At 30.4% G+C, this 27,805-nt stretch overlaps 1 protein-coding gene across 1 annotated transcript in view; it reads left to right on the top strand.

The window, feature by feature from the left end:
- Window positions 1-204: 204 nt before the first annotated feature.
- LOC143231788 (murinoglobulin-2-like) overlaps window positions 205-27,805 on the top strand; it is a 45,566-nt gene continuing 17,965 nt past the window's right edge. The window contains exons 1-20 of the mRNA XM_076466439.1: window positions 205-361; window positions 4,007-4,167; window positions 4,515-4,709; window positions 7,209-7,264; window positions 8,902-8,974; window positions 9,550-9,663; window positions 11,482-11,566; window positions 11,758-11,863; window positions 12,171-12,282; window positions 13,956-14,074; window positions 14,714-14,917; window positions 15,666-15,881; window positions 16,219-16,533; window positions 18,528-18,677; window positions 19,615-19,705; window positions 20,105-20,181; window positions 20,923-21,022; window positions 21,399-21,561; window positions 22,140-22,368; window positions 26,688-26,927. Coding sequence (XP_076322554.1) covers window positions 282-361; window positions 4,007-4,167; window positions 4,515-4,709; window positions 7,209-7,264; window positions 8,902-8,974; window positions 9,550-9,663; window positions 11,482-11,566; window positions 11,758-11,863; window positions 12,171-12,282; window positions 13,956-14,074; window positions 14,714-14,917; window positions 15,666-15,881; window positions 16,219-16,533; window positions 18,528-18,677; window positions 19,615-19,705; window positions 20,105-20,181; window positions 20,923-21,022; window positions 21,399-21,561; window positions 22,140-22,368; window positions 26,688-26,927 — 2,886 coding nt within the window. The 5' untranslated portion in view covers window positions 205-281. The remainder of the gene's footprint in view (window positions 362-4,006; window positions 4,168-4,514; window positions 4,710-7,208; window positions 7,265-8,901; window positions 8,975-9,549; window positions 9,664-11,481; window positions 11,567-11,757; window positions 11,864-12,170; window positions 12,283-13,955; window positions 14,075-14,713; window positions 14,918-15,665; window positions 15,882-16,218; window positions 16,534-18,527; window positions 18,678-19,614; window positions 19,706-20,104; window positions 20,182-20,922; window positions 21,023-21,398; window positions 21,562-22,139; window positions 22,369-26,687; window positions 26,928-27,805) is intronic.

The following is a 27,805-nucleotide window of genomic DNA, read 5'->3' as shown; positions in this document are numbered from 1 at the left end:
ATACTGATGTGCCAGCTGTGTTGATAGAGGTCAGTAGATATTTGCACATATACCCAAATATTCCCACAAGAAACCAATTTCCTAGAACTTTATACTAAACCCAAAAGTTTGCGAGTGAAATTAACAGCACGTGTTATGTCCACCCACCCACTTGCTTTTCGTCATGTGAAAGTCACGTGATACCAAATCCACTATATATTGTGGTAACGCGTGTCAATTGTTTCACGTGGAAGTACTTGATATCGCGAGGTACTAAAACAATACGACCAGACCAACAAACTATGAAGGAAGTTAAATGGCGGAAGACATTTCCACTTCTCTTTGTCTTCTTCGTCTTCACCCAAGTTGTTTATAGTAAAAGGTGAGCTAGTTATATCGGCAGATTTGGTAAATTTAATAAGCTGAATTATTTCTATAAAAGCATTTTATATGTTTAATTAGATTATGCTATAAGTGAAGTCTAGTGTAACATTGTGTTCCACATAATTTACGTGTATAATAATTATATAAAGGTTTTAACAAAACAATTTTTGTTTTAAATGTGAATGGCTTGTATATAATGTTGTTTTACTTTACAAACAACCTATTAGTGAATCGCGAGACTACCTATTATTGCAGCTTATATTCTAACGCACAAGTTAGACAAAGCTACTCGAGGGCTATCTGTGCTAGTCGTCCCTAATTTTGCAGTGTAAGACTAGAGGGAAGGCACCTAGTCATTACCACCCACCGCTAACTCTTAGGCTACTCTTTTACCAACGCATAATGGGATTGATCATAACATTATAATGCCTCCACTGCTGAAAGGGCGAGCATGTTTGGCGTGACGGGGATGCGAACCTGCGACCCTCAGATTACGAGTCGCACACCTTAACACGCTTGGCCATGCCGGGCCTAAAATATTAATAATATCTTTAAAATTTGATTTTTTCTGTTGTTAGACAGAATTCAGTTTTCATTAATTTTTTTCTTCATATTGTTATTATTATTCATATTATTATTGTTTCATAGGCCTACAGAAAAGAACAACAACTTCGAATATTTTATTCACGCCTTCTTAAAAAAACAACAAACACCTGACTATTTCTTATGTTGATTCATTCATTTTTTCTTCACATTGTTATTATTATTTGAAAGAAAAGGAGAAATTGTACCCGGTTTTGTTTGTTTTTTTAATCAGTATTGGTTTGGTTTCTCTTCGAAGCCATTCAAGCACTGAAGCGTAAACGGCTAGGTACAGAGTGCCAAAATCTGTGTCCAGCTACTAAAGAAACTTTTACAAATATAGTAAGATTATTTTTATTTGATTCTTGAAAGTGGACATTTTCGCACTTTAAAAGTTTCTAACTTCTGCGCTACCTAAGTCATCTTTTTGAAACCCTTCAAGCATCTTAGAAATGTAGAAGCCACTTGAACAGTGTTATACGAGTTGGAAATGCTTCATTTCATTACGAGTAAACAATGTGTACATTTATAACAATAAATTATTGTTATTGAAAAAACGGTTACGAATATTTTATTGAAACCTGGACCCTAGGAATGAATGCAGTCCTGAATATGTCGCAGAGTTGCTTAAATTTTATTTCAAGCACCTTTTTTTGGTTTCTCGCCCTGGAGAATTGCTTTAAGTCCCTCACTTTCCGCTACCGAAAAATATCTTGTGTTTTACTAATGCGCATTAACTGGAAAATAACTTATGCAACTTATAGCACCTTAATTAGAAACTGCCACGTTAAGGATTCATTTCTCCAGTTTGTCGTTCTTCATTGTTTCTCACGTTCACTGTTACACTTTGTTTGTGTGGTTTGCTGCGACGATTTCAGTGAGTTTCATTACAGTAAACGATTACCATAGAAGATATCTCTATTCCTGTGAGTGGTAACGTGTGCTACTGATTTTCTCTTTTTCCTGAAATTGTGAGTGCGTATTGTATTATTATTTTATTATTATTCATATTTTTGTTTTACAAGCCTACAGTAAAATTGGCTGAGTATTGTGCGCTAAAATTATATGAACTGCTTTAAATGTCATGACCTATTTTTCATTAACTATAAATACAAAATATATGTGATGCTGCTGTAAGCGAGTTTCTTTGTATTAGACGCTTGTTGAACGTGTGTTTATGCGAAACCTTAAGCACAAAATTACCTGGCTCATTAAATAATGATTGGATGAAAAAAACAACAACAATGCAACAGTAAACTGTTGGAAAACATTATAATTCTTAACATTTTAAAGGCAAATTGGAGTTATTATGAGACATTTTTATAATCGTAAATAAAATCATGACCTATATCTCCAAAATGCAACTTTAGTAGCTCAGTATTTTGCTATTACAAGTTCATTAATCCAGTTAAACTTGTAGATTATCGATAGTTTTTGACGAATCTGTAACAGCAAAATAATGAGCTAATAAAGTTACATTGTTGAGTTATAGGTCGTGATTTTATTTATATTTTTAGAAATGTTGAAAAAAAATGTAACATTCAGCTGAACGCATATGTAGCTTAAAATTATTTTCCATAACTGAAAGTTTTAATAAACAAGATTAATAAAGATTGTCGATTTGAAAATGGGAATAGGGTACGTCACCAAAGTATAGAAACAAGTTGAATCAAAATGTTTGTTTGTTTTTTTAATTTTGCTCAAAGCTACACGAGGGCTATCTGTGTAAGTCATCCTTAATTTAGCAGTACAAGACTAGAGGGAAGGCAGCTACTCATCACCACTTGGCTATAGTTTTACCAAAACCGAAGTGTGGGATTGACTGTAACATTATAACGCCCCCACGTCTGAAAGGGCGAGCATATTTGGTGTAACAGGGATTCGAACTCATGACCTTCAGATTAGGAGTTGAACACTCAAACCACTTGACCATGCTGGGCCAAACCAAAATACAAAGATTATACTTTAAAACTAAAGACCAGAAAGTTAAAAAAACTAGATTGAAAACAGCGTCTACATTATTTTCTCAAGCTAAACATTCTTATTCTGATTCCACTAAATTTGATAAATGAAAAAGACATAGAGTCTCTGAGTGTTGTTTAAAGAACAAGTCTGCATTTTAAGATGGGTTCTGCTCGTATTTTCCATTAGAAATTTTGTAAGTTCCCTTAACAGTCCATATCATGAACCACTATCGTGACTTATGATAACATACGTGCAAAGAACGATTTATGGATCGATGTTTTCTTCCTTGTTATTATGGGTTTTCCTGGTATTTGTAACTTTAGTTTTGTACAATGTTGTGTTTTCGATTTTGCTCACTTGTAAGGTGGTGTAAATGTTTTGCAGGGGTAAAAGTTACACCAGTTTATTCACCAATAAGCAATATATTTAAAAAACAAACAAACTAATAAAATCTCACCTTATTTTTAAATAATCACCATAAAAATAGTTCTATTACCTGCAAATGAGTTTTATTTGTAGGCTTAACCAGGTTTTAAAGCTTAAACTACACAATGGGCTTTATGTGCTCTGCCCACCACGGGTATCGAAACCTGGTTTTTAGTGTTGTAAGCCTGCAGACATACCACTGAGCCGATGGGGGCTGGTGTTCAGAGTGAAATACACTAAAATCAGTATTCTTTGCTGGTAAGGACATTCTGATACATAATAACTTTTAAGAAGCCAATTAAAGTGATATTTTATTATTATTTAGACGACCATAGATGTAATTTATGCAGGGAATGTATCCTCCAACTTTTCATCGTCGAGGAAATGCCCCCTCATAATATATCTGTAATATATTTGTCAGTAATCTACTTGTATAATCACGGGTCACTACAGTACCCTAACATTTTGTACTTCAGATAAAATACTGTATCCTCTACTTCAACCTTTTAAAACTAAAATTACATAACTAGTTAGTACTATACATCTTCCAAAGTTTCTGTTATATGTAATGAAGTAACTTTACATGAACATTTCTGTATCGTACCAATTTGAAAGTTCCATAAGAAACTTTTATTTTGACTTAAATTTTGTTTTTCTTTATCCCCTCCAGTGGCTTCATTCTCACAGCTCCGAAGAGTTTAATTCCAGGGAGAAACAATATCCTAAACTTGCATCTGTTTGATATAAATACCAATGGATTTTTGAGAATAGGTGTAAAAGACCAAAATGATGGTAACGTTGTAGCAGAGACTGAAGTGTCCTTCAGTAAAGGTTGGTTAACACCTTTTACATAAAGATCTTAAATAGTTAGACTTTCTCTTGATGTCTACTTGCTAGCAGCTTGTTATTCATATTTCTAATTAATCAAATTGAAGTTGTTATGAAAGTGTTAATTTCATTTAGCTCATTTCTTACAATCTTTCCATTAGGATAAACTACTACAACCTGCCTGTGACACTTAAATTAAAAAATTCTCTGAGCCTCAAAGAATATTTTTGCATTTCTTGTTTTCATAATACAATAGAAACTATAAAAAGTTTTTAGGAATTTTAATTTCTCTGTCTTACACATGACATTGTAGGATAACTTGACTAATTTTTTGTTTTAAATTTATTTAGATAAACCTAGCAATTCTATTCAGTTAACTATTCCATCTGGAACTGAAGTTAAACAACCAAAGTTGTACGTCAATGGTTCCTACAGTAGTCCAAACTCCAATGACTTTTTTTTCGAAAAGGCCATCAATGTAAATAAAGACAACCTTCTTGTTTTTGTCCAGACTGACAAACCACTCTACAAACCAGGACAAATAGGTAGGTTGTAAGACTACACTTGATACAGCATTGGATTATTAACCAATTATTTAAAATATTTAATCTGTTTGAATGCATCACAGGAATCGTTTTTGACAAACCTGGTTTATTAAATATTAGGTTAAAATCATATAATGAAAACATTAACAAGTCTTAATAACTGTTCATTTTATTTCTTTAGTAAAAATTAAGTAGAGCTTTGTAAGCTATATTTTTCATGGTTTAATTTAGTGTATGGGACTGCCAAATTATAACAATATTAGTGTTTAAAATTTCATAAAAGTAGCCCTAGGGTGTGTAGAATGTTTGTGGATTTCATAATAAAGAGAATTCACAAAAACCTAGGAGCAATGCTATATTGTAAATATGAGAATCAGTGAAGCAGTCAGTCAGTTTCAATTTGTTCATTGACTGAAAAGTTAATGAATTTCACGTATTTTGATTATTGTTAGTTATTGTGTATATTCAGTTTCTCGATTGATTTGTCATTAAATTGTACACATACGTTTATTTATATGCTAGTCATAGTGCTAATAGCAAAATATACTGTTCAAATTACAAACATTATTTGTAAACTGGGATCAAAACGTACAAGTGATAGTAGCCTGTTGCTAAGGTCACAAAAGAAGCTAATTTTTTTATTGTTATGGTGACTAGACTGTCTTCATCAAATAAGTTAAAAGAACCAGCTTAACAAAAGAACATATTACACACTGTCAGAAGTGGAATTATTTTAGTGAAAACAAAATGAACAAACAAAAACTTATTTAATTTCAATATGACACCAGAGCCAGAAGCAACAGTGAGCAAAAGCGGAAGAACATGAGAATAAATTAAAAGATCTGGTTTCATTTGTTTAGAATTTTGTGCAAACCTACATGAGGGTTATGAGTTATTCATTCTTAATTTAACAGTGACTAAAGAGAAGGCAGCTAATCATCACTATCCACCACCAATTCATGGACTACTATTTTACCAATGAATAGGGGGGCTGAAGATCATGTTATAACACTCCCATGACTGAAAGAGAAATTAGAAGAAAAACTAAGAGTTATGAGAAATTTGAGAAGAGAATGAAAAAAAAAAAAGAGGCTTATGAAGGGTTCAAATCAAAAATAAATTTGAAGACAGGATTGGAAATGATTGAAGATATGCAGAAAGATTACAAGAACAAGAAATTAATATGGGTAGAAATACTGTAATGATAAAATTGAAGTGCAAGAAACATTAATGATGTAAATAATTAAATGAATGAAGTAGCAAAAGCAGAAAACAGAAATAATTAAATGTAATATTTAAATCATCGTTCTGTATTTACTGAAAATGTTCAATCTAACTCTACATACTAGAAAATATGAAAGAGAGGATCTTAGATGATATACACATTACCATTACTGAATGCATTACTACTGAAGAATCTTTTTGATTAATTACTACATCCATATCACTACCAAATACATTTCCATAACTGAACTGACCCATTAATCAACATTTTCTGATTGAGAAACTGATGGACTACAATGGATAGATACCATGAAAGACATATTGAGCTCAGTTTGAAATAACTGCAGAAAAAGGCTTGTGGAATCTTGAAACTCTTCTCAAAAGATATCAGAGAACCATTACAAATATTGGGAACTTAGCTACAACAGCCAAAACAGAAACCAATAGTGGTTCATACACCAAGGAAACAATACTCTGAGGATGACTTTTTGAGCCCAATGAGATCAAAAGGTTAACCAATCACCTCAGTATGGGGAATTAGTTGGACCAGTAGGACAAAAGGAAGCTGAGAGTAAAAATATCTCAGCTACCTTGAATGAAATAAGAAGTTTATTATTTAAAGACACCAATCCATGATTCCATGGATTTATTGATGGGAGACTTTGATCTATGTTAATTAACATTCTCTCTATTTGATGTAGTACTGAAAGATGAGAAATTGCCTGAAAGATGGATTTATGTAAACAACAGACATAAAGTTACAGTAAAAGGAGAGTTGGAAGATACCATTAATGGTATTATTGTATGAAAGTTTTCAACAACTCAAAGGGTTATAGAAAGTGGCAAGGCCTGAGTAAATTTTAGGTATTAAAACTTGCTTATTTTATTAATTCAATACATTATCTTATGTGTATCTGTAGTTAAAATGACTCGAGATTCAACTTCATAGCATTACATTTTCAAATAAATTCTGTCAGTAATTCAATACTTTATAGGTTTTAATGCTGAAAAAAAATTAAATATATGCATGTAGAAAGCAGAAACAATTATAAGTTGAAAATTATAAGTTGTGTCTTAAAATATTGATTTTCTAAATGATGAAAATTTTATTCTATGATCTCCACAAATTCTGTCAGTAATTTAATATATTAATACTGAGTGAGTGAATATAGGAAACTGGAACTACTATTAGTTGACTAATCAATTATTATTGAATTCTATCATGTATCTAATGTTCACAATTTGAATAATAAGTTTTGTATATTCTGTTTTCAGTGAAAGTTCGGGTACTTCCAACAACACCTGATTTAAAACTTGTTCCCAAAGAGACTGTAAGTTTTTATTTTTACCTCTACAAATTATGAAGTTTTGTTACAGATCACTAAAGTTAACTTAAAGTAAAATACTGACATCGGTAAATTATTTGTCCTCACGTTTTATAATTAGACAAATGTCAGTGATACAAAGTTTTCAAGAAATTAAGTTACCGTTATTTTTCTTTCAGATGTAGGCATCTGTTATTTCATAAACATTACATATATTATCATACCATTATACAATTTAAGACTTCAGTAACATTTTTTCAGAAAATAATACATCATTGTTTAATGAGTCTGGTGAACTCTTCCTTCCCTAGTTATGGTGTAAACAATGTTTTTTTATATTTGACTTAATGAACATTTCAGTTTTTGCATCTTATGATACAGCATTTAATGAAAAATTTAGAAATCCAATTATTTTTTTATTTTACAATTACATGAGTAAGTAAAGAATCAAATAAAAAGAGTCCCATTTGACATATGTTTGAAAACACAAAGTGATAACACATTTTTTTTTGTATGCTTCAGTTTCAGTTAACTTGGAGAGAGGCTAAGTACATATATCACTTTGGTCAAGGTATTATTCTAAAGGGTACATATGGCTAATGATTTAGTATTAAAAAACAATAGAACTTGTTTGCAAATCAAATGAATTAAAACAAATAGTGATGAAGATCGATTATTGTTTTAAATACTCCTCCCCAAAACAAATTTTATATATATCACATACCCTGCTAGTACAGCGGTAAGTCTTCAGATTTACAATGCTAAAATCAGGGGTTCAATTCCCCTTGGTGGGCTCAGCAGATTGCCTAATGTGGCTTTGCTATTAGAAAACATACACACACAAAACTAACCGAGGTTTGCTTATAGCCCCCAGTGGCACAGTGGTATGTCTGCAGACTTACACACTAAAAACCAGGTTTTGATGCACATGGTGGGCAGAGCACAAATAGCCCATTGTGTAGCTTTGTGCTTAATTCTAAACACACAAACAATTTAAATATAATAATAGTGTGGAGTAGAATGCTTTGAAACTTTCTCAAATATTTCAGATGACAATAAAGATTTTATGAACAATTGTGTATTATTCTAGCTTTTGTATTAATATTAATGTTTTTTATAGCAAAAACAAATATTGGCAATACCAAATGAATGGAATAAGGGTGTATCTAAAGGAATTAGCTCATAATGTTACTATAGGCCCAATATGGCCAGGTGGTAAGGCACTCAACTCGTAATATGAGGATAGCAGGTTCGAATTTCTTTCACACCATATATGCCCACCCTGTCAGTTATGGGGGCATTATAATGTGATGGTCAATTCCACTATTTGTTGGTAAAAGAGTAGCCTAAGAGTTGGCAGGGGTGGTGATGACTAGCTGCCTTTCTTCTTGTCTTACACTGCTAAATTAGCGATAGCTAGCATAGATAGCACTTGTGTATCTTCGTCTGAAATTCAAAAACAAGTAAGCAACATTCATATATCTTTGGCAAAATTTGTCAGATTACTTGCAAGTGAAACACAGCATTTTAGTATCTGTAATGTTTGGTTTTGAAATTTTATCTTGTTTATTTTGAATGTAAGTAGTTTTTGTCTTGTAGAACTAAATATAATATGTTTTTTTTTATATTTTTAAACCATAAAGGTTGGAAGTCTTCAAATTGAAAACCCTCATGGAATAGTTCTGGGGTATTGGCCAATGCTGTCTTTTGCTAAAGGTAGGCTGTTCCTCTGATTTTTGTATTTTATGATATAAATAAATAAATGCTTGCTCTTACAACTATTGTTTTCTTCACTCTTTAAATTGTGACGAAATATACAGGTGATGCATTTGTTTAGTGAGTCAATAAATCTTCACTGAAATTTGGAGTTTTCTGAACTATTGCTTGTATTACATTATGTTTTAAAAGTACTACATACTGTTGAGGATAAAAGATAATGAGAAAAGTTTGAATTATGTTACATGCTATTATATTTTTATAATAATTATATTTTCATTTATTCTTTTCTGAAGCGTCAAACTGTTTCTAGTAATGTGACAGAGAGTTCTAAGGTGTCATTTGGGAGAGTCAAGTGATACAACGTTGTTTAAACAATTTGTTTCTCTTGTTATTTAGTGAAAAACTTAGCAGGGACATACAACCTCATTTTTCACTACTTAGCATTGAATAATTTTTTTTTTCATTGAGCAGAATTTGTGGGCTTTTTGACAACTGTAGAGGGGAATGCAATTTTAAAAGTTTTATCAATAAAGATTATTGCTTAATATTTAATTTGTTGAATTTCTCTATAGGTATTGTACAGTTTGAACTAGCTTTACCTGATGAACCAACCTATGGAATGTGGCGAATCAAAGGGAACATTGAAAATACTGAAATTTATGAGAATTTTGAAGTTAAAGAATATGGTAAGGTTTTTTTTATTTCTTGGATTGGCAAGTTTAATGAAAAAGTTTTAATATCTCTTAAAAACTTGTTTTGATCATTGGAAAGTAAAGTATTTAAATATTGAAGTTAAACTCAATTTTTAATTAAATCATTCTAATAAATTTAAAATTAAGTTATTTTAAGATGGTCTAACAGTAACAAAGGTTATTAAGATTGTCCATTGCAGTGCTTTGTTTTTTGTAATACTTGTGACTGAGGTTAAAGTTTCATTGTTTGTTTTTCTCATCTCTACATATGTTTGTGAATAAGAAAAAAATGATAAGAAGTCAGTTCTACTTGAAACTAATGTAAACTTTTTTATGTATATTAGTAGAATATATTTTTGAAATTATTTTTTGTGTTTCTTTTTTGTTGTGAAGAATTTTTAACTTGAATCCAAGACTTGTCACATGCCAGGCAAATGGTTTGTCAACCTTATAGCACTTGCTTGTAAATCTCTCTATAGTTTGTAACAACTCAAACTACAATACTTTTAATACTATCCTTAGCAAACCGTTTTTAAGTTTTCTTTTTCTTTGCTTAATAATTTCATAATTTTCATTTATTCATTAAGAGTAAAATTGTGAATGTGTCAATTTTTTATCAAAATAAAAGGTTTGTAAACTATTAGCAGTTTAACCCTTCATCAAATGAATAAACTGTCTGTATGTTACTCACAACTAGTGGACATCATTTTAACTCATTGCATCTTGTTACTTTTAAACCTTTTGTAGAAATTTTCAAAAAAATTGAGTTGAAGTAATTTATGAAAATACATGAACTCTAGCAGTGATTACTGGGATTGATTAAAATACATGAACTCTAGCAGTGATTACTGGGATTAATTGTAAAGATGAAGGTTTTTCTTGTGACTTGGGTGTTAAAAAGATCCTGTAACTAAAAACATCATGGATTTATTGATTTCAAAAATAGGTAGGATCTATGTAAAAACTATTTTCTACTTTTAGAATAAATGTTTTATGTTTTAATAATTAATTAAGAAATGCTTAATTACAGATTTATCTGTTTGTAGTATTTTTAAATGTACTCTTATAAAACTATTTTTCAGAGATTATACTATTTCTTAATACATTCTATATTTGTCAACTATAAGGTTCTGATTATTCTTTTTCTTATTTGTTATAATTTAGTAATTTTATTGGTGGTGAACAGAATCATTTATATATATGAGTTTAATAATTTATAACTTTTTGAACACTGAAGGTAAAAGCTAAATTTAGCAAGAGTCGTTCTTTCATTAAATTTAAAATACATTTTTACAGTTGAAATAGTTTCACAAACCAAACTAACTGTATGTGTAATTTGTATTTTGTATTGTATTTTGTTCTTTGTTTATTCTGGCACATTAGTAGCTAATTTGAGTATTTTTTTTAGACTATTTATTTTTTCTGTGACTTATTCACATAATTCTATGTAGTTCTAATGTGTCAGCTTTTTGTTTGGTGTTAATATGTTTTATAACTGGGACAAGCCAGTTATGTTCTATAGAGAGGCCTGATTTAACTTTACTGACAAATGCATAATAAATTTCTAATTTATATAAATATCTAACAAAATGTTATTGATAAAGCAAAATTAATAATATTAATGTAGTAAATATCTTGTAGTCAGCAGTAAGTTATCACCAGATGTAAAGTTTCTGAAAATATCTTAAATGTTTATAAAATGATAGTTTAATAAAACTAACTTTTTACTATTTAGAACAAAATAAAAATAAAAATATTTTATAAAATATGTTGAAATAATTGAAAACTTCGTTTTTTAAATTTGTTTCATAGTCTTGCCAAAGTTTGAAGTGAAAATAACCCCTCCTTCATACTTGCTGTCTAATGCTGACTTAATCAAGTGGAAAGTATGTGCCCAGTAAGTGGAATTGTATCTATTCACTTTGAAAATTTTGAATATAATGTTTACATAATTTCTTCAGTATATATGTGTAAAATTTTGAATGTTACTGAAAAGTCTGTGAAGACAAAAACAAACAAGCTTAAAAAATAAATGTTTGTAATGTGTGGTTTCTACAAATTTGTAATTATGGCCTTTCAAACTTTCAGGTACACCTATGGTCAGCCAGTAGAGGGTACATTTGTAGCTCAGACAAATGTTGTTAGATATAAGTGGGAAAAGGAGAGTTCGCCAGCCATTCATAAGGAAGGCCTTGTAAGTTTTAAAGTTAATTTTGTCATTAATTATTAAATATTAAATATATTAAATATAAAAATAAGAACTAAAGTAATTAAAGTTGGTAGAATGTGTTGTTAAAACTTAACATTTTTTTTTCTGTAAATGATAATATTTATAGAACAATTTCAAATGAAGTTCCTAAATGTTTATTAGAGTGGATTTTTGAATTATACAAGTCCCCAAAAGATACAGATAGGCAGATGAAGTATATACAGGTTTTATTGGTGAAATCAAAGATGTCGAAATATGAAAATTTGCCATACATCTGCACAATTTCTTTCAGATCGATGGGTGTATAGATGTTACTGTTAATTCATCTGCTATTGGTTTCAATGAACAAAGGCTAAGATATCGAGCTGTAACCATGTTTGCAGAAGTTACAGAAAAAGGAACAGGTGAAAAAAGTTTCAAGAGTCAATATATCTCACTAATTCAGATACACTGTTTGTAGTTTTAAATTAACAGCATCTCTCAAGTATGGTTTTCGTAGTAAATATTTTTGTGAAATGTTAACTGGAGATTAATAACCATTAAATTTGTTATTCTTTTGCTTTGTATAATTTTATTTTATCATGCGGTTCATTTAGTTTGTTTATTTGTAATTAAGCACATAGCTACACAGTTGGCTATCTGTGCTTTGCTAACCACAGATACTGACACACTGTTTCTAGCTTTTTAAGTCCATGGACATACTGCTGTGCCACTTGTTTAAACAATCCAAAAGTCTTGATGTATTGTTGATTAAATTTGTTTATGTAGATGTAATGCAACTTCCATAAATATATTTTTAACGTTTTCAAGCATGTATTCTATATAATGAAAACTTATGTGTAAGAAAATACATTCAGTATAGAAACTTAAATATAATATATGAAGCTGAAATCTGTGATGAATGTGTATTTGGTGAGGCAATCTTAACAAGATTTGAGCTGTATGTAAATTTAAGTGTATATTACATTTTTAACTACAAAGTATATATACATAAATTTCCAGTATGTGCATCTTGAATGAAAGCTTTTTGGGGTGTCTATTGTAAAATTTCTAAATGGGAAGATAATTGGTTATTTGAGATTAAAATTAGTTATTGTTTTGATCTTTATTGATTTGAAATTATCATAAATTTGAATATTTGGAAACATATATTGCAACTACAATCACTTTGTGTATGTATATGTAACAATCTATTTTTTAACATTTTATGAATAACAAAAATAATGCTATAAAGAAAATCTAGAATAAATATAACTGACATGATTTATCACTGTTATACGCTTTTAGCATGATTCTTATTTGTTAGTAATTTCATTTATATAATTTTTGCATTATAACTCTAAAGAAAATAATCCAAGAAAACATTGATAAAAATATCAGTTAAAAAAACAAGAAGATATTTATGAAATCGAACCATTAAGTACAGTTTAAAGATTTTTATTGTTATTTAATTCAGATGTGTGTGTGTGTGTGTATTTGTTTTGAAGTACCAAGGTGAGTTATTTAAAAAAAGTTCATTAGTGGTTAGCTGCTTGAAGACGTATTGCTAGATACTGTCACATGGAGCATGTGCTTTTATTTTTTTTGAAAGTGAACTGAATCTCTGGGTGGTTTCTTAAAATCAGAATATAAAAACCATGATCAATATTGTACTGAAACTCAGAAAATAGATGCCCCTATGGGCCAAAGTCCCACATCTTTTGAGCACCTAGCAACACCTCAACTTACTTGCATGGATTAGAATGCCTAGACTGTATAATAATAATAATAATAATAATAATAATAATAATAATAATAATAATAATAATATATAATATATTTATGTGTTTATTTCATAATGCAGAATATTTGTATACATTTTCCTTAAAATATTTACTTGGTTAATGCTTAATTACGTCACCAGTTGATCTTTGTAATTACACAAAGTAATATAAAAGCCTTATTAGTATTGTTAAAAAATTGGAAGTTTCGTTGAAATGACAAAGAAAAAAAATAATTATGTTTTATATAAATCCAAATGAATATTAGATGAATATGTATTTATACTGATATTACACTTACAAATATTTTGTCACAGGAGTTAAGATGAATGCTAGTCATTCAATCTATCGAACATCCAATCCATTCACTATTACATATCTTGAACCAACAAGTAGGGAAAGATACTTGAAACCTGGTCTTCCCTTTTATGGAAAGGTATTTTATATCTAATTATTGTTTATTTCCAAATAAAATTTGAAGTATTATGATATCCTAACTGAACTTGTTACAAAACATATGAAAAGCAAAAAAAAGTGGAAGTTAATGTCTCACCAGCAAAATTGCAAACAGTTCAGAAGTTGTTCTAAAAATTCTGTTCTACACGATTATTACTCAGCTGTGTTCTAATCTTTCATTAATAAATGGTTTCTGTTTTAGATGTCATGTAATTTCACTTAAACTGTTAAAACATTTTTTCAGATTCTCTACTTCATGTAATAAAATACTGATTACAATAGTAACACGTGTTGTAAAGCATATAAAAAAATCAAATTTATGACAACGTGATAGATATATACAAAAAGAGAAAAGAATAACAACTGAAGTTTATTTATGGTATGGTAACAAGCTATATGCATTTACTAATTTTAACATATGTATTAAAGCATTACTTGTGTGCAAGTTAATGTTTTTGAGAAACAGTCATTATTTAAAAAACATTATTAAAATAATTTACATTTAGTTACTTTTAAAAGTTATTCATAATCTACTAGTTTTGAAATAAATTGTCATTAAAACAATTATTGCTTGTAAACTGTAATGTGTCAAAACTGTCTTACATAATGTTTCATTTAGCTAAAAGTTGAAAAACCTGATGGAACTCCAGCATCAGGAAAACATATTGAAATCTGTAGGTTTGCTGACAGAGAAAGGTGGAACAGGAAGCGTTGGTTGGAAGAAAAAATACGAGCATGTAAAGAATTCACTAGTGATGAAACTGGAATAGTTAAATTCACTGTACCTCCTCAGACACCCGACATCACTTCATTAAGATTCAAGGTAATCAAATTTCCTGGTCTTTACTTGTATATTGATATCATGAAAACTTCATGGGTTTTTTCTTTCTCTCAGAGTTAAAAGTCACCAGTTGTAGTGATCTGTTTTTAATTCTATATAATTAAATGTATCTGTAGCTAATTCTTCAAAGTGTGTTTCAATGAGTGTTAATGACAAGAACAAATTATTTGCAAGGAATATTTTTTTAACATCTAATTTGATAATTACATTTTCTAAACATAAAGAACTGTAAGAAAGTAATACATTTTATCAAAATTGGTGCTTCATTCAATCTCCAAATTTCTGATTTGTTTTTATATATATCATTTGCTACTGCTATTGTATCATATTAAATTTTTACATTTTTACATTATTTGTGTAAAGAATTGACTCAAATAGGTGTAACTATTCTTTTCTTTTTGTTTCTATGTCAAATGTCTGCTGGTCAAATAGTAGTAAGTTTATGGATTTACATAACTAGAATGTGGTATTTGATTCTTTGCAAAAAACACAGCAGATAGTCCAATGTAGCTTTGCTTTAATACAAACTTAACTTTGTGTAAAATAGTTATGAAACCATGTCAGTGATTAATGTGATTAATTACAACATTTATATGTCACTTTTCCTTTAAAAAAATGTCATGGGATAATTCTGTATTGTTCTCATCAATGCATAAGCTATATTTATGTGTATAAAATTAATGTTGTTAAAAATAGAATATAACTTTTATTTTTATTGTCTTTATTCAAGGCTAAATCATTAAGATTTGAAAAAAAGAATGGAAAAGATAGTGATAACAAACTAAACCGACCTGAACATTCCTTCACCGTATCATCTTGGTATTCTCCTTCTGGAAGCCATCTTCAACTGGAACCTATAACAGAGAAAATTGAATGTGGAAAACCTCTTACTGTTAAATTCAAATATACAACAGGAGAAGAGAAGAAGATAAAGTTCTATTATCAGGTTGTTATAATGTTCTCAAAATATGAAGTTTTAGTATATAGCAATTTTTTCAATTTCTAAATTGAATAATAGTAGAATTGGCATTTAATTTACTGATCTTATTTTGATGTTAATATAATATTATATTATTAATGCATCATTATGCAGGCTTTTATTAATTTGTCATTTAAAAGCAGCATATCAGTTTCATGCTAATACCATTTTATAATCTAGGATGTAACTTGTGACAAATAAACAAGCCGAATAAATTGGTTTCCTTTGAGACTTTCAGGTTTGTCAGATGAAACAGGTGAAATATAAAATCTATGAAGCTGAATAGTTTATTTTTCATTTTCAGATTATGGCAAGGAATTTCATTGTTGATACAGGTTCTTTTGAACACACGTTTCTCTTATCAGAAGATAAATCAGGGTTAACTGATGATACTTACTTGCCTGTTGATGTTAGTGCTCTATCCCTAAATCCACCAAATGAACCTGAATGGGAAAACAATGTCATTATACCTCCTCACATCGGTGAAGCATCATTAACATTTATTCCAAACTTTGAGATGACTCCTTCTGCTAAAATTCTTGTGTTCTATGTCCGAGAAGATGGAGAAACTGTGGCTGATTCAACTAAAATCACCGTAAAGAAATGTCTGCATAACAAAGTAGGTTACTGATTTTCTATTGTAATATTTTTTTTCTTCAAAGACAGATCCCATTATTCATGTATGTTCAATGTTTTATTGATGTTAGTAAGTCTCATATAATATTTTAAAGAGTAGCTTTTAGTGTTAATATCTACTTTAAACTTTATAAAAATGTATAAAATTTGTCTCAACAAGTAAAAGTTTATAGCATTAAACCTGCTCAATATTTTGAAAGGAAGGGCTATTTTATCAGTAAAAGTAATTTGATGTGAAAATAAGATATTTCAAAATTTGAATGTTACAGAGAACTGTGTACTTAATTTATTATTTGCTTTTATAATTTATTAGAATCATTAATTTCACACTTATTCAGGATCACGTGTTGGAAGCTTATCAGTTTCAAAAGGTTAAAAAATATAGTTAATGGAACCTATTTACCTATAAACAAGCTGATTTTTTGTTTAATCATGTGTGCTCCTCATTTTATGAGATTCCTGTTGAGACTTGAAATTATTTGGAAAGGGAAAAAAATTTGAAAAAAGGTTGTTACCGGAAAATACAGGATAAAACATGTAAATTAATCTTTTTTTCAAAATAATCGTAAAGAAAAAGTTGAGAACTATATTTTGTGGTATTTTCAGAAATTGTAAAAAAATTATAGATTGATATTAAAAGTTTTGATATTTCAAACTGTAAAAATACAACGTGTATGTGTTAGAAATTTGTACTTTTGACAAAAAGTTTACAATTCAGTACTGAAACTTTCTTTAAGTTATTGGATAAAACATGTGAGTAATGTATATGCAATATATGTATCATAGCTGAGAATTGTTTATGTGACTTTAAAATTAATTTGTGATGTTTCTCTAGCATCTTATTTTATATTATGTATATAGCACTTCTAAATCAAAAAATGTGCACAGTAGTTAAAGGTATGGTAATAATTGAAGATTTTATACAATTATATAAAGTTTTTTTAATATATTGTTGATAGCTTGAAGTTATTACATTTTAAATATTTGTTTGATAAAGTACAAAATTTGTATTATCTTGTGTTATTACTTTAAATTTTTAAAATTGACATCAGTTTTGGTTAAATTGTCAGATTTTATGGAAGATGGGTTTCTATTTCTGGCAATGAATTTTAGTGGTAAACATATAGCATACAATCCACTTGTTTTTAAATAACATATTCCAAACAGGTCAAATGTGTATATAAAATATTATTACACTGTTAATTTGTTATCACAGATGTATCAAGAAATTTAAATAATTGTTTATTTTTGTCCAAGTCTGTACAAGCTGGTTCAGTTACTTCAAAATACACTTTGATAATAGAAATTATTGTTTTCTGTTTCTGTTATCACAAAACAAGTTGAATTACTTCATGTAATTCTTTCTTTTACTAATTTATGTGTTACTGTAATTTTGTTGTTGTGTGTGTCCTATGACATTTTATAAGCTATGAGATATTAAGATGTATCAGTACTCGCTTCAAGCAATGAGAGATGTTTGGAAGGATTTAGTAACATGATGTAATAATGCAACAACTTCTGATGAACTACACAACAAATCACATGTAAACAGTTATGTTATCAAACCTGCAGTATCAATTGCTTTTAAAAATAACTTACTTAACATTCATGCTCTGCAAAAAATCTAAATGATAATGTTCTCAGTAAACTTAAATATAAAATTAAACATTCTAGTCTATCTAACATAGACTTTAGAAAGACCAACTGAAAAAAAAAAATTCACATGCAAAGAATTTTCAAGTACAAACAAATAATATTTATATAGAAAAACTTTCAATTAGAATGAAGTGAAATGCTATTATATTTCAATATGATTATTTACTGTATGCTAAAATAGTAATTTAAATGCATATTTATATCATATTTTAGTAATATCTTCTTCTTAAATTTGATAATTTACACAACTACTTTTTTAAATACCCCAGTTTTGCTGCAGTTAGATTGTAGGTTTTATGACGTTGTTGTATTTTCAAACAGGTTGGACTTAAATTTAAAGAAGACAAAGTTCTTCCGGGCGCCTCTTCCACTCTACAGTTAACAGCAAGTCCTGATTCTGTCTGTGGAATTGGAGCTGTTGACAAAAGTGTTCACATACTAAGTTCAGATAATCGAATAACCGAAGAAAAGGTTCATTTTCTCTTTGTCTGTAATCTTCAATAACCTGAATCATTGAAATGGTTTTATTGTATGTTAAATGAATGAATAATTATAACATATGGATTATACATCCATGTAGTTTGAATAACAAGATATTCAAATGAGTGTGTTACAAGAAATATATTATAAGTATGATTAATATTTTGTTTCCTTTTCAAATTACATATAAGTAAGTATCCCATGTTCACATTGAAGAAGGCTTTCATGTTTGTTTACATATTTGTAGACAAGTTTATTCCAGGTTTTCAAACAAAACTTATTAATGTTTTTTATTATCATCATAAAATTACATCTGTCTGGCTTTGAGCTAAAGATACGTCTGTTAAAAGATATAGTTAGTCTGACAGGTTGGAGTGCAAATATTGTTGTCCATTGTAATATTTGCAAATTGTATTTGCATAAGTTTTACTGCCTTCTTACTGCAAACCTAAAGTTTCTTTCAGTGCTTCAGTATATCTTAAGATATTCACTCATTTTTCTCAAGCTGTTGCCAAATCAAAAGTGTAAAATAATAAGAAAGTTTAACCACAACATTGCTATCATAATATTATTTTAGATGGTACTATATAGAAGGCTGGAGGAGGTACATTGTGACCCTAGTCATGCACACAGGGTTAACTGTGACAGTTAACTTAAATATTTTGTTTTTCATTAGTTACATTACAAAAGTGAAGACAAACTTATTTCTGCATCTTATTGAAAATGTGAGAAAACATGAATTGAGAAGTTATCTGTTTTAATCTATTGATGTGAACAACCTGCTTTGTGAGCTAATTCTCAGGTACCTTAATCAAGTTTTACAGTTGTTTGAATTGGCATATATTTTGGTATTTTAACTTGGAATATAATGCAATTTGACAGAGCTCCATCTGAGAAGTATATTTTTATTTTCTCTTTCTCATTCTAGGTTTACAACAAACTTGGAGGCCATGATTATTATTGGCCAAGACAGGCTACACCAGACTACAAGTACTGTCAGAATTACAAATTCAAACAGGGTAATACGCTTTTTATTTTGTTATACGACTATATCGAGTAATTGTCTGAAATATTTGTATATTTAAATTTTTATAACAATGACATTTACTCTGGAATAAGAAAAAAATATGTAATAAGTTTATATAGCCATATTACCATTAAAATTAAATATCATTTACAAAAATTACATAGCTAGTAATTATTACAAATTTAGTTTTAGTTCAAAAAATTATTTGTTTTCTCAACATCTTACTTAATGTGACATTTTTGTTCTATAATGGTGCCTTGAATATGTGCACCATCAAAAGAGATACAGTGTTAGGGTTGGTGTTTTTATTTGAACAAAGAAGGAGCTTTTGAAACTTAATGTATTTCATTGTTTTACTGTTTCTCATAGTTTTACTGTTTTATTTTTCTAGCTGAAGGAGAACATAAAGAATTCTTTTCACCAGGTTTTACTTCAACTAATTATTTAGATTCCATCGCTGCTTTTGATGTAAGTTTATCATTAACGTTTCATAATTTCATGTTGCATTTTAAGCTGCAGTTTAAGTTTTTATTGTCTTAGAACAAGACAAAAAAAACATTTCTCATAAAAACCAAACATAAAGAAGGAATGAGGGAAAGAATTTTTTTTTTCTATAGAAATTGATGGTAAAAGTTTATTAATAAATATTTGCTTCTCATTAAAAGAACAACACTGGCAAGACTAGAATCATCTTGCTGCATTATTGATTACTTTGAATATTTGTAGTTGCTTTTTGTATTAAGAATTTGTTTGTTTATTTATAATCAAGTGAAGTTACACAATGGGTTATTTATGCTCTGCCTACAACGTGTATCAAAACCCAGTTTTTAGTGTTGTAAGTGTGTAGACAAACTCACTGTGCCACAATGGAGCCTGTCTTAATAATTAATACATCATTATAGTTATGATAGAGTAATATTTTGTGTACCATTTGGAAAATAAGCATTCCTTCTTTAAGAGCTAACTAGGAAATTTATACAGTTATTACATGAAGAACAAACTAAAAATATGTTTTTAAAGAAGAAATTTTTGTTTTTGGTTTTAGTATATCAGTACAGATCAGTAAGTTAAGGTGTGATACAATTACTTATTTAATCATTGATAGTTGCAACAGGATATTTGTATTTGAATTTTTAGTTTAATATGAAAAATTCTAACACTGTTATAATTACAGTTTTTGAAAAGACTATATAAAGATTGTTTTATTAGGAAGCTGGCCTTGTAGTAATCAGTGACATGCAACTGGAAACCCGACCTTGTAAACCATCAGGTTTTGAAGATGCTAGAAGACCTTGCCCTCAATATGATGGTATGACAAATAATAACCTCTTTTAAAAATTATTACTTAATACTAATATTATTAAAATGTTTTTATTGTGTAAGTATTATATTAATTTTTTAAATAAATTGAAAGTGCTTGCCATTACAATAATAATAATAAAATTGGCCACAGATGACAACAAATATTGTATTTAGATTTTCAGGCCAGACAACCACAGAAACCGTTACTTTAAATCAGGTCATTCTAGTTAATTAATATTACCACACGGAAATAGCAATTCAGTAAGTGAGAAAGAATTAAGCTTTTTCATGAATTTTTTCTATAAAAACATTGATTAATATGTATCGATAAGTTAATCTGATTTATTTTTATACATTTAAGTTTTAACTTTATCTAATTACAGAAATAAACATTCCTGTGAGTTTTTCTTCTCCAACCATTGGAGCAGGATTACGTGGACCTGCAAGTCATCCATCTAGTAGTGCAAGAAAGAAAACTAAAAAGCCAGTTGTAGAAATAAGGACTTACTTTCCAGAAACATGGCTGTGGGAACTACAGTATATTGGGTAAATATATTTAATTATGGTTTACTCACATTAGGCTTAATCTATTATCATTTAGTATTTCACATGATTTTTTTTATATTTGAAGTAATATAAAACTTGATATAAATGAAAAGCTGTATGTGTGTCTGTGTGTGAAAATATATATATATATATATATATATGTAAAAACATGTTTGTGCATTATAACTGATAGACTATTTGGTTAATAAAGTAATGCAGGTAGCGGAAGCTGCTAACCAGTTCTCTTTCAGGTCAAAAGTTCTAAATTACGGAAGGCTATATCTGAAATTTGAAGGTCTCCGAAAAGTTTAATTATATCCGAGTACTACATAAGATGCCGTTTAGCCTACATTTTCAGTATCAGCTTTTTGTTAATGAATAAATACATTTAATGGGCTGTATTTCCATAATGTATTTGTATCTGACCTAGAGAATTATATGATATGCATTACAATACTCATATTTTAATATTAAGTTACATTGGTTACAGCCAGTTAAGAAACTGTTCTTAACAGTCAGAATAAAAACTAAAATTAGCTGTTCTGATGAATTTCTTTTCAACCTTTCCAATTTATTAGAACCACTGGAAAACTAAGTTTGAAGCGTAATATTCCACACACAATCACAGAATGGGTTGGAAGTGCTATCTGTATCAGTGGAGAGACAGGCCTAGGAGTTTCAGAGGCAGCAACTGTTAAAGGATTCCAGCCGTTCTTTGTCAGCTTTACACTTCCATACTCTGTGATACGAGGAGAGAAAGTTCCTATCATTGTGACAGTCTTCAATTACCTCAGTCAATGCTTACCAGTAAGAATGGAGATTTTATACTCATTTAAATAATTTGAAACAATAATTCATATAACTTCAATTAGATATTTAGTGCTGCCCTCTATATTTTGATTACCACTAGCCTTGATGCTGTCACCTATTTTCATGTGTACAGCTGCACTGTAACATGGAAGTAAGCATTGCTGTTTTCCTCCATACTGTTGAGCCCAATCTACACGTCTCAGTTTGGCATACTAGAGTGCAGACATATCTAATTTTCAGTTGTGGAACAACAATTTTCGTTGTTTCCTGCTTATTATATTTTTTTCTCCATATTAAATTAATACTGTGGGTTAATCTGAAAATACCCATTCTCAGTTTGAATTATCAATTCACCATTTCAAGTTATAACAGCTACTGTTATTACTATTGCCACTAAATCTCAACATGTAGTTTCTAAGGCTTTGAGATCCACTCTTTCTGTTGAGTGTTCATTTGCATCAGTTGGTGTCCATCATGCAGCCTTCTATGTATCCTGACCCATGACCAGATATATCATTTCCTGTGGAACCTGGCCAAGATGACAAGGGTTTGGATAATCTATTCCCACCTTTCACTGTGCAATCTTTTGGATGTTTCCAGACATTCTACTGCCTTTCTCAGTATAGTATCCCAGGTATGTTGACTTTTGTTTGTATTCTGTATGACTTATGATTACTTTCCTCTTCTGCATACTATGCTGCCCATTATTTGGATTACCTTGTTTTCTCACCTTTCTTCTATCCCTCAGCTATTCAAGGCTATATACTGTTCTTCTGAGGGATTCTTTGCAGATACCTTCTTCATTCTATTTCATATTTTGGTTAGCTTGTCTACCTCCGACTTTCCCCTACATACTTGACTCATCAGTTTGTGGGATCTACTTGGTAGGGAAATGCTTGTAGCTATTTTATGCTTTCCCCCTCTTTGTTTTTGTGTGATCTTTGTATGGCTACATGTTTACATCAGTCAGATGTTTCCCCTCACTTCCTTACCCTTTCAAATCCAAACATTCTGAAATTACCAGCATTTTATTGGCAAATACTGAAGAAATCAATTTTGCATTGTTTTGATTGGTCTAACTTCCCCAACTTATGCATGCTGTGAGGTTGTCAGGTCTTTGCTCATCTTCTTCATGTTCACACACATACACACACACACAAACATTTACTTTTTTGAGAGGCTGCTAACGTTTGTTGACTAGTAGAATTAGAGAAGTCCTTTCTTATCTTGTCCCAATATCTCATCCATTTTGTAGTGTATTTCAACTCCTGTCTCATTCAGGCCAAACTCTCTTCTCTGCTTAGAGATTTTTCTCATTTCATGTGAGATTCTATCTCTTTTTGGACCTTGGGCTTCCATGGAAGCCCTCATTCACTTGTATTGTGCTAACATGCATGCTCTTCAGCATGTTGTGCATGTTCAAAGAAGAAGACATTGCTTCCAGTTCCTTGAATTCTTTTACCCATCTCCCTACATTACTACATATTGATTTGTACGTTGTGGCTTGACAGATAGAACACCACAGCTGGTGTTTCTCTTCCACCTCTTTGCATTTCTTTTACAGGTGCCTTCTTTATGGGTTGGGAGCATTTATGGATTTCCTGAAAATTGTAAATCATTGATCTTTGATTGAAAAGGCTCAATACATCAGTCTGCTTGCTGTTTGATAAGCTGCAGCTCATTCCCTATCTTTAGGATAAAGCAAACAGGTCATTTTCCATTCTGGCTATTTGATTATTGTCTCTCATATCAGTTGACAAGGAGGTACCTATTCACATTTGCTTCATTTTCAAATATTACAACTTCTTTTGTGGGAAGGGTTTATTTAAATAACATAAACATTTTGCCTTGTCATGTCCTGGGTGCTCTGAATCTTTTTGCATATAGTTTGTCTCTTCCCAACAAGATTCTTCCAATAGAGCTGCCACTAAAGCCCCAGGTGTTTCAATGGTTGTGTGCCCAGTAGAGTACATCATTAATGGATCCATTTGCTACTCACATCAGTTTCAAACTGCCCGTTTTTGTTCTTTGGTTCCATATCCTTTGGTTTTAGCCATAGATATCTTCAGTCAGGATTTATCCAACCTTTATCCATTTCCTACCCAAATTTTTATCCTTATCCAAACCACTCTGTAGGAAGTTCTTCTTATTGCTCTTTTCTGACTTTGGTTTCCTTACCCTCCTTCAGTAATCTCCTCTGGCACCACTTCCATTTTTCTTCTTCTTTCTCTGATAACCTCAATCATCTGTATGTCATCCTCCCATCATTACTGTCCAAGATTACATGTGACAGTTGTCTGATTCCCTGTGAGGTAGCTTAGACTCTCTGTATACTTAGCATCTCTCCTTTCCCTTTTAGTTCATCTTTTGTCCAAAACAGTTTATCAGACAAAATGATGAGTTTCTCACTGTTTGTCTCTGTGCCGTAGTTATCTTCTTCCCTTCTTCTTCTGATGTTCCTCATGTCTCAGAATTTTTTACTTAGCTATTTGACAGTCATTCTTCTGTGTCAACCACTGCTTATTATTAGGTAGTTTAATACAATACCTTCCATTTCTCCAATTCCAATAGTTTTTATTCTCTTGTCCTCACTCTTTTGTTTCACTCCTTCTGCCTCCTTTTGTCCCTTCCAGATTGGGACCTCACTGTGGTTCTTTATGCATTTACTTAACCGTTTTTTGAACCATTAGTATAAGGAAGTAACCACACCTGTGTTCCTCTGTCAAGTTTTTTCTCAAGTCATTGACTGCTTGTGAAGGTGATGTCACATTCACATCTGTTTCCTTCTCTTTGATTTCCCACCTGTATTTTCACTCCAACATGGATCATTTACTCTTTTATGTTTGTGTTCTCCAGTCTTATGTTGCTTCCTCCTGTGATTCTCATTCCCATATTTTATCCATTTGTCAGCCATCTGCTGATCCCCATCTTTTGCATCAGATCCATCATCTCATGTTCTTTCTGGCTGCTTATTTCCATGACCCATTGACGGATATCATCCAGGCTGGCATGTGAACCACACCACACATCTTCACGTATTACCTGCATCATGTGGCCATCTTCTCTTTCTTCTCTGGATACAGAATACTGACTATTGCCATTCAACACATTGCAGTTGAACTGTAAGTTGATAAATATATTTCGATTTTTTGTTTCCATTACAATGTAATATTTTACTCACTGGATCACATTGTGTGATGAGTAGTTGCTGTCCAGGTTTGCCAATCTATAAATCCACACTGTATGAACATTAAGGTCTATAACAACTCACTTTTGAGATGGTGGTGCTCCAGAAGATTGCTAAAAATTTCCTTGTGGTGTTTTAATTCATACAGTCCATCTCTGACTGTACCATTGTCCCTTCTCTTTCCTAGTCTTGAGGGCTAAATAAGTGATGCAACTTGACTATGGACTGGAGTTGACCTTTCAACTATGGTGTGACATGCAAAATTAAGCACTGGATGTGTGTATGTCCTTTCTGCCTACTTCAGTGATATGAATCTTCACAATATGATAAAAGTATATCTGGTATAGATATGGTGTGGTTTCCCATGTATTTCTCCCTCTACCTTGAGGTTTCATGCTTCAAGTGTTCTCATTAATTGCTTTCCAAAGGATGTTCAACTAGATAAATTTTGTATCATTTCCCCCACCAGATTCCCCCAGATTAGAGATCAGGTACAGTATGGAATGTTATAATTTTCCTACATTGAAAATGTATTTGCAATACATACGTACTAATATTGCTTAAAGTAAAAATAGATATATAGTGCACATAATTCGTGGTGCAGCTATAACATACAATTTGTGGTATCAAATTACAACACAAATTTTAATTTTTAAATGAAACATTTGTTGATTTTTGTTGTTGTTGTTTTGAATTAAGCACAAAGCTACACAATGGGCTATCTGTGCTCTTCCCACCACGGGTATTGAAACCTGGTTTTTAGCATTGTAAGTCTACAGACATACCACTGAGCTACTGGGGGCATTGATTTTTGTATTTGTGTACTTCATAATATTTGTTGTTTTACTTCAGTTTATATAGATTTTTAAACTATACCAGATATTACTGTTGGAAGTATTAAGATAAATTTTGTTCAGAAGTAATTTAATGCCACCATTAAAGTCATGTGAATATTTGTTGTATTAAAAAAGTTGGCGGTACATTAGTGGTTCAGAAGTATTCATCATCAGATCTCTAAATCAACAGTAGTGACTAACTTACTGGTATGCAAATTTATTTTTAAACTATATAGACTTAAATTACAATTTCTAGGGAATTTTAATATCAGTAAATAATATTTCTTTCATAGATAAAATTGTCATTGGAGCAAAGTGATAAGTTTGAAATGCAAAGTGATACCAATAGTTATATCACATGCGTATGTGGAGGTAAAAGTGACACGACTCGTTGGATGATTAAACCACTGTCCCTTGGCCAAGTTAATCTGACAGTTTATGGTACTTCATTGCCTAATGAAGCAGTTTGTGGAAATCAAGATTATTCTACAGTCACAGCACATGATGCAGCAACAAGACAGTTGTTGGTGGAGGTAATGTTTTTCTGTTTTATCAAATACAAAAGTTGTTTAAAGAAATATCCATTCCCCCTCATCTCTAACTTATAAGTTTTATTGAAATCTCGGCCATGTTTATAGGAAAGAATAAAAGCTGTCTAGCATTGCTTTAAATTTCTTTATAAATAATTATTGGCTGCTGTGTAAATTTATGATGGTGAACTTATTACTTATTGTCAACTGTATTGACTTCCCTTTTTTATAAGTAGGATTAAAAATCACGCTGCAGACAAAATAGATAAATCTCAAAAATTTTTCATCAGGAAAGAAAAAAATAATATTTATATAAATGTTTTGCTTACCATTTCTATACATATCAGGAAAGGCTAGATTAAGGGTTTTATTGGCCCTAGGCTTTTCAACTTATAGAGGCTTCCTTAAGACAGAACCTCAACGTGCAGTACACTTATAGTTATAACTTGAGACCCCCTAATTAGTGTGAGGCCCTGAGTTTCAACCTGGGAAGCCCATGCCTTTATCTGGGGTTGATATGAAGTATTTGAAGTTTTAGTAGGTTCATAAAATTAGTTCTATATTTACTTTTCATTTAAAGGTATCTTTAAACAAGTGAAATTTCAAGTATGCTTGGAGTATATCTTCAACGAAAGTATCTGTGTGTATTCTAATAATTTAAGGCTCAGTTGCAATGCATGACTGAACCACCCGAGTCAGGTTTAGGTTGTTATATGTGATCTTTTCAATTGTCAGTTCGTATTTGTATGTTACACTTTAATGTTTGAGAAATGCATAAATCGAACGATTGGGTTTTGAAAAATGTTTTAAAGTTTTTTTTAGCAATATTTCATGTAAACATGTTCATGTAACTATTTTAAAATTGTTCCTTCTGTATTGAT

Source organism: Tachypleus tridentatus, chromosome 11, assembly GCF_004210375.1.
Source record: "Tachypleus tridentatus isolate NWPU-2018 chromosome 11, ASM421037v1, whole genome shotgun sequence".
Classification (NCBI taxonomy): Eukaryota; Metazoa; Arthropoda; class Merostomata; order Xiphosura; family Limulidae; genus Tachypleus; species Tachypleus tridentatus.
This window is presented reverse-complemented; position numbering and strand designations above follow the sequence as displayed.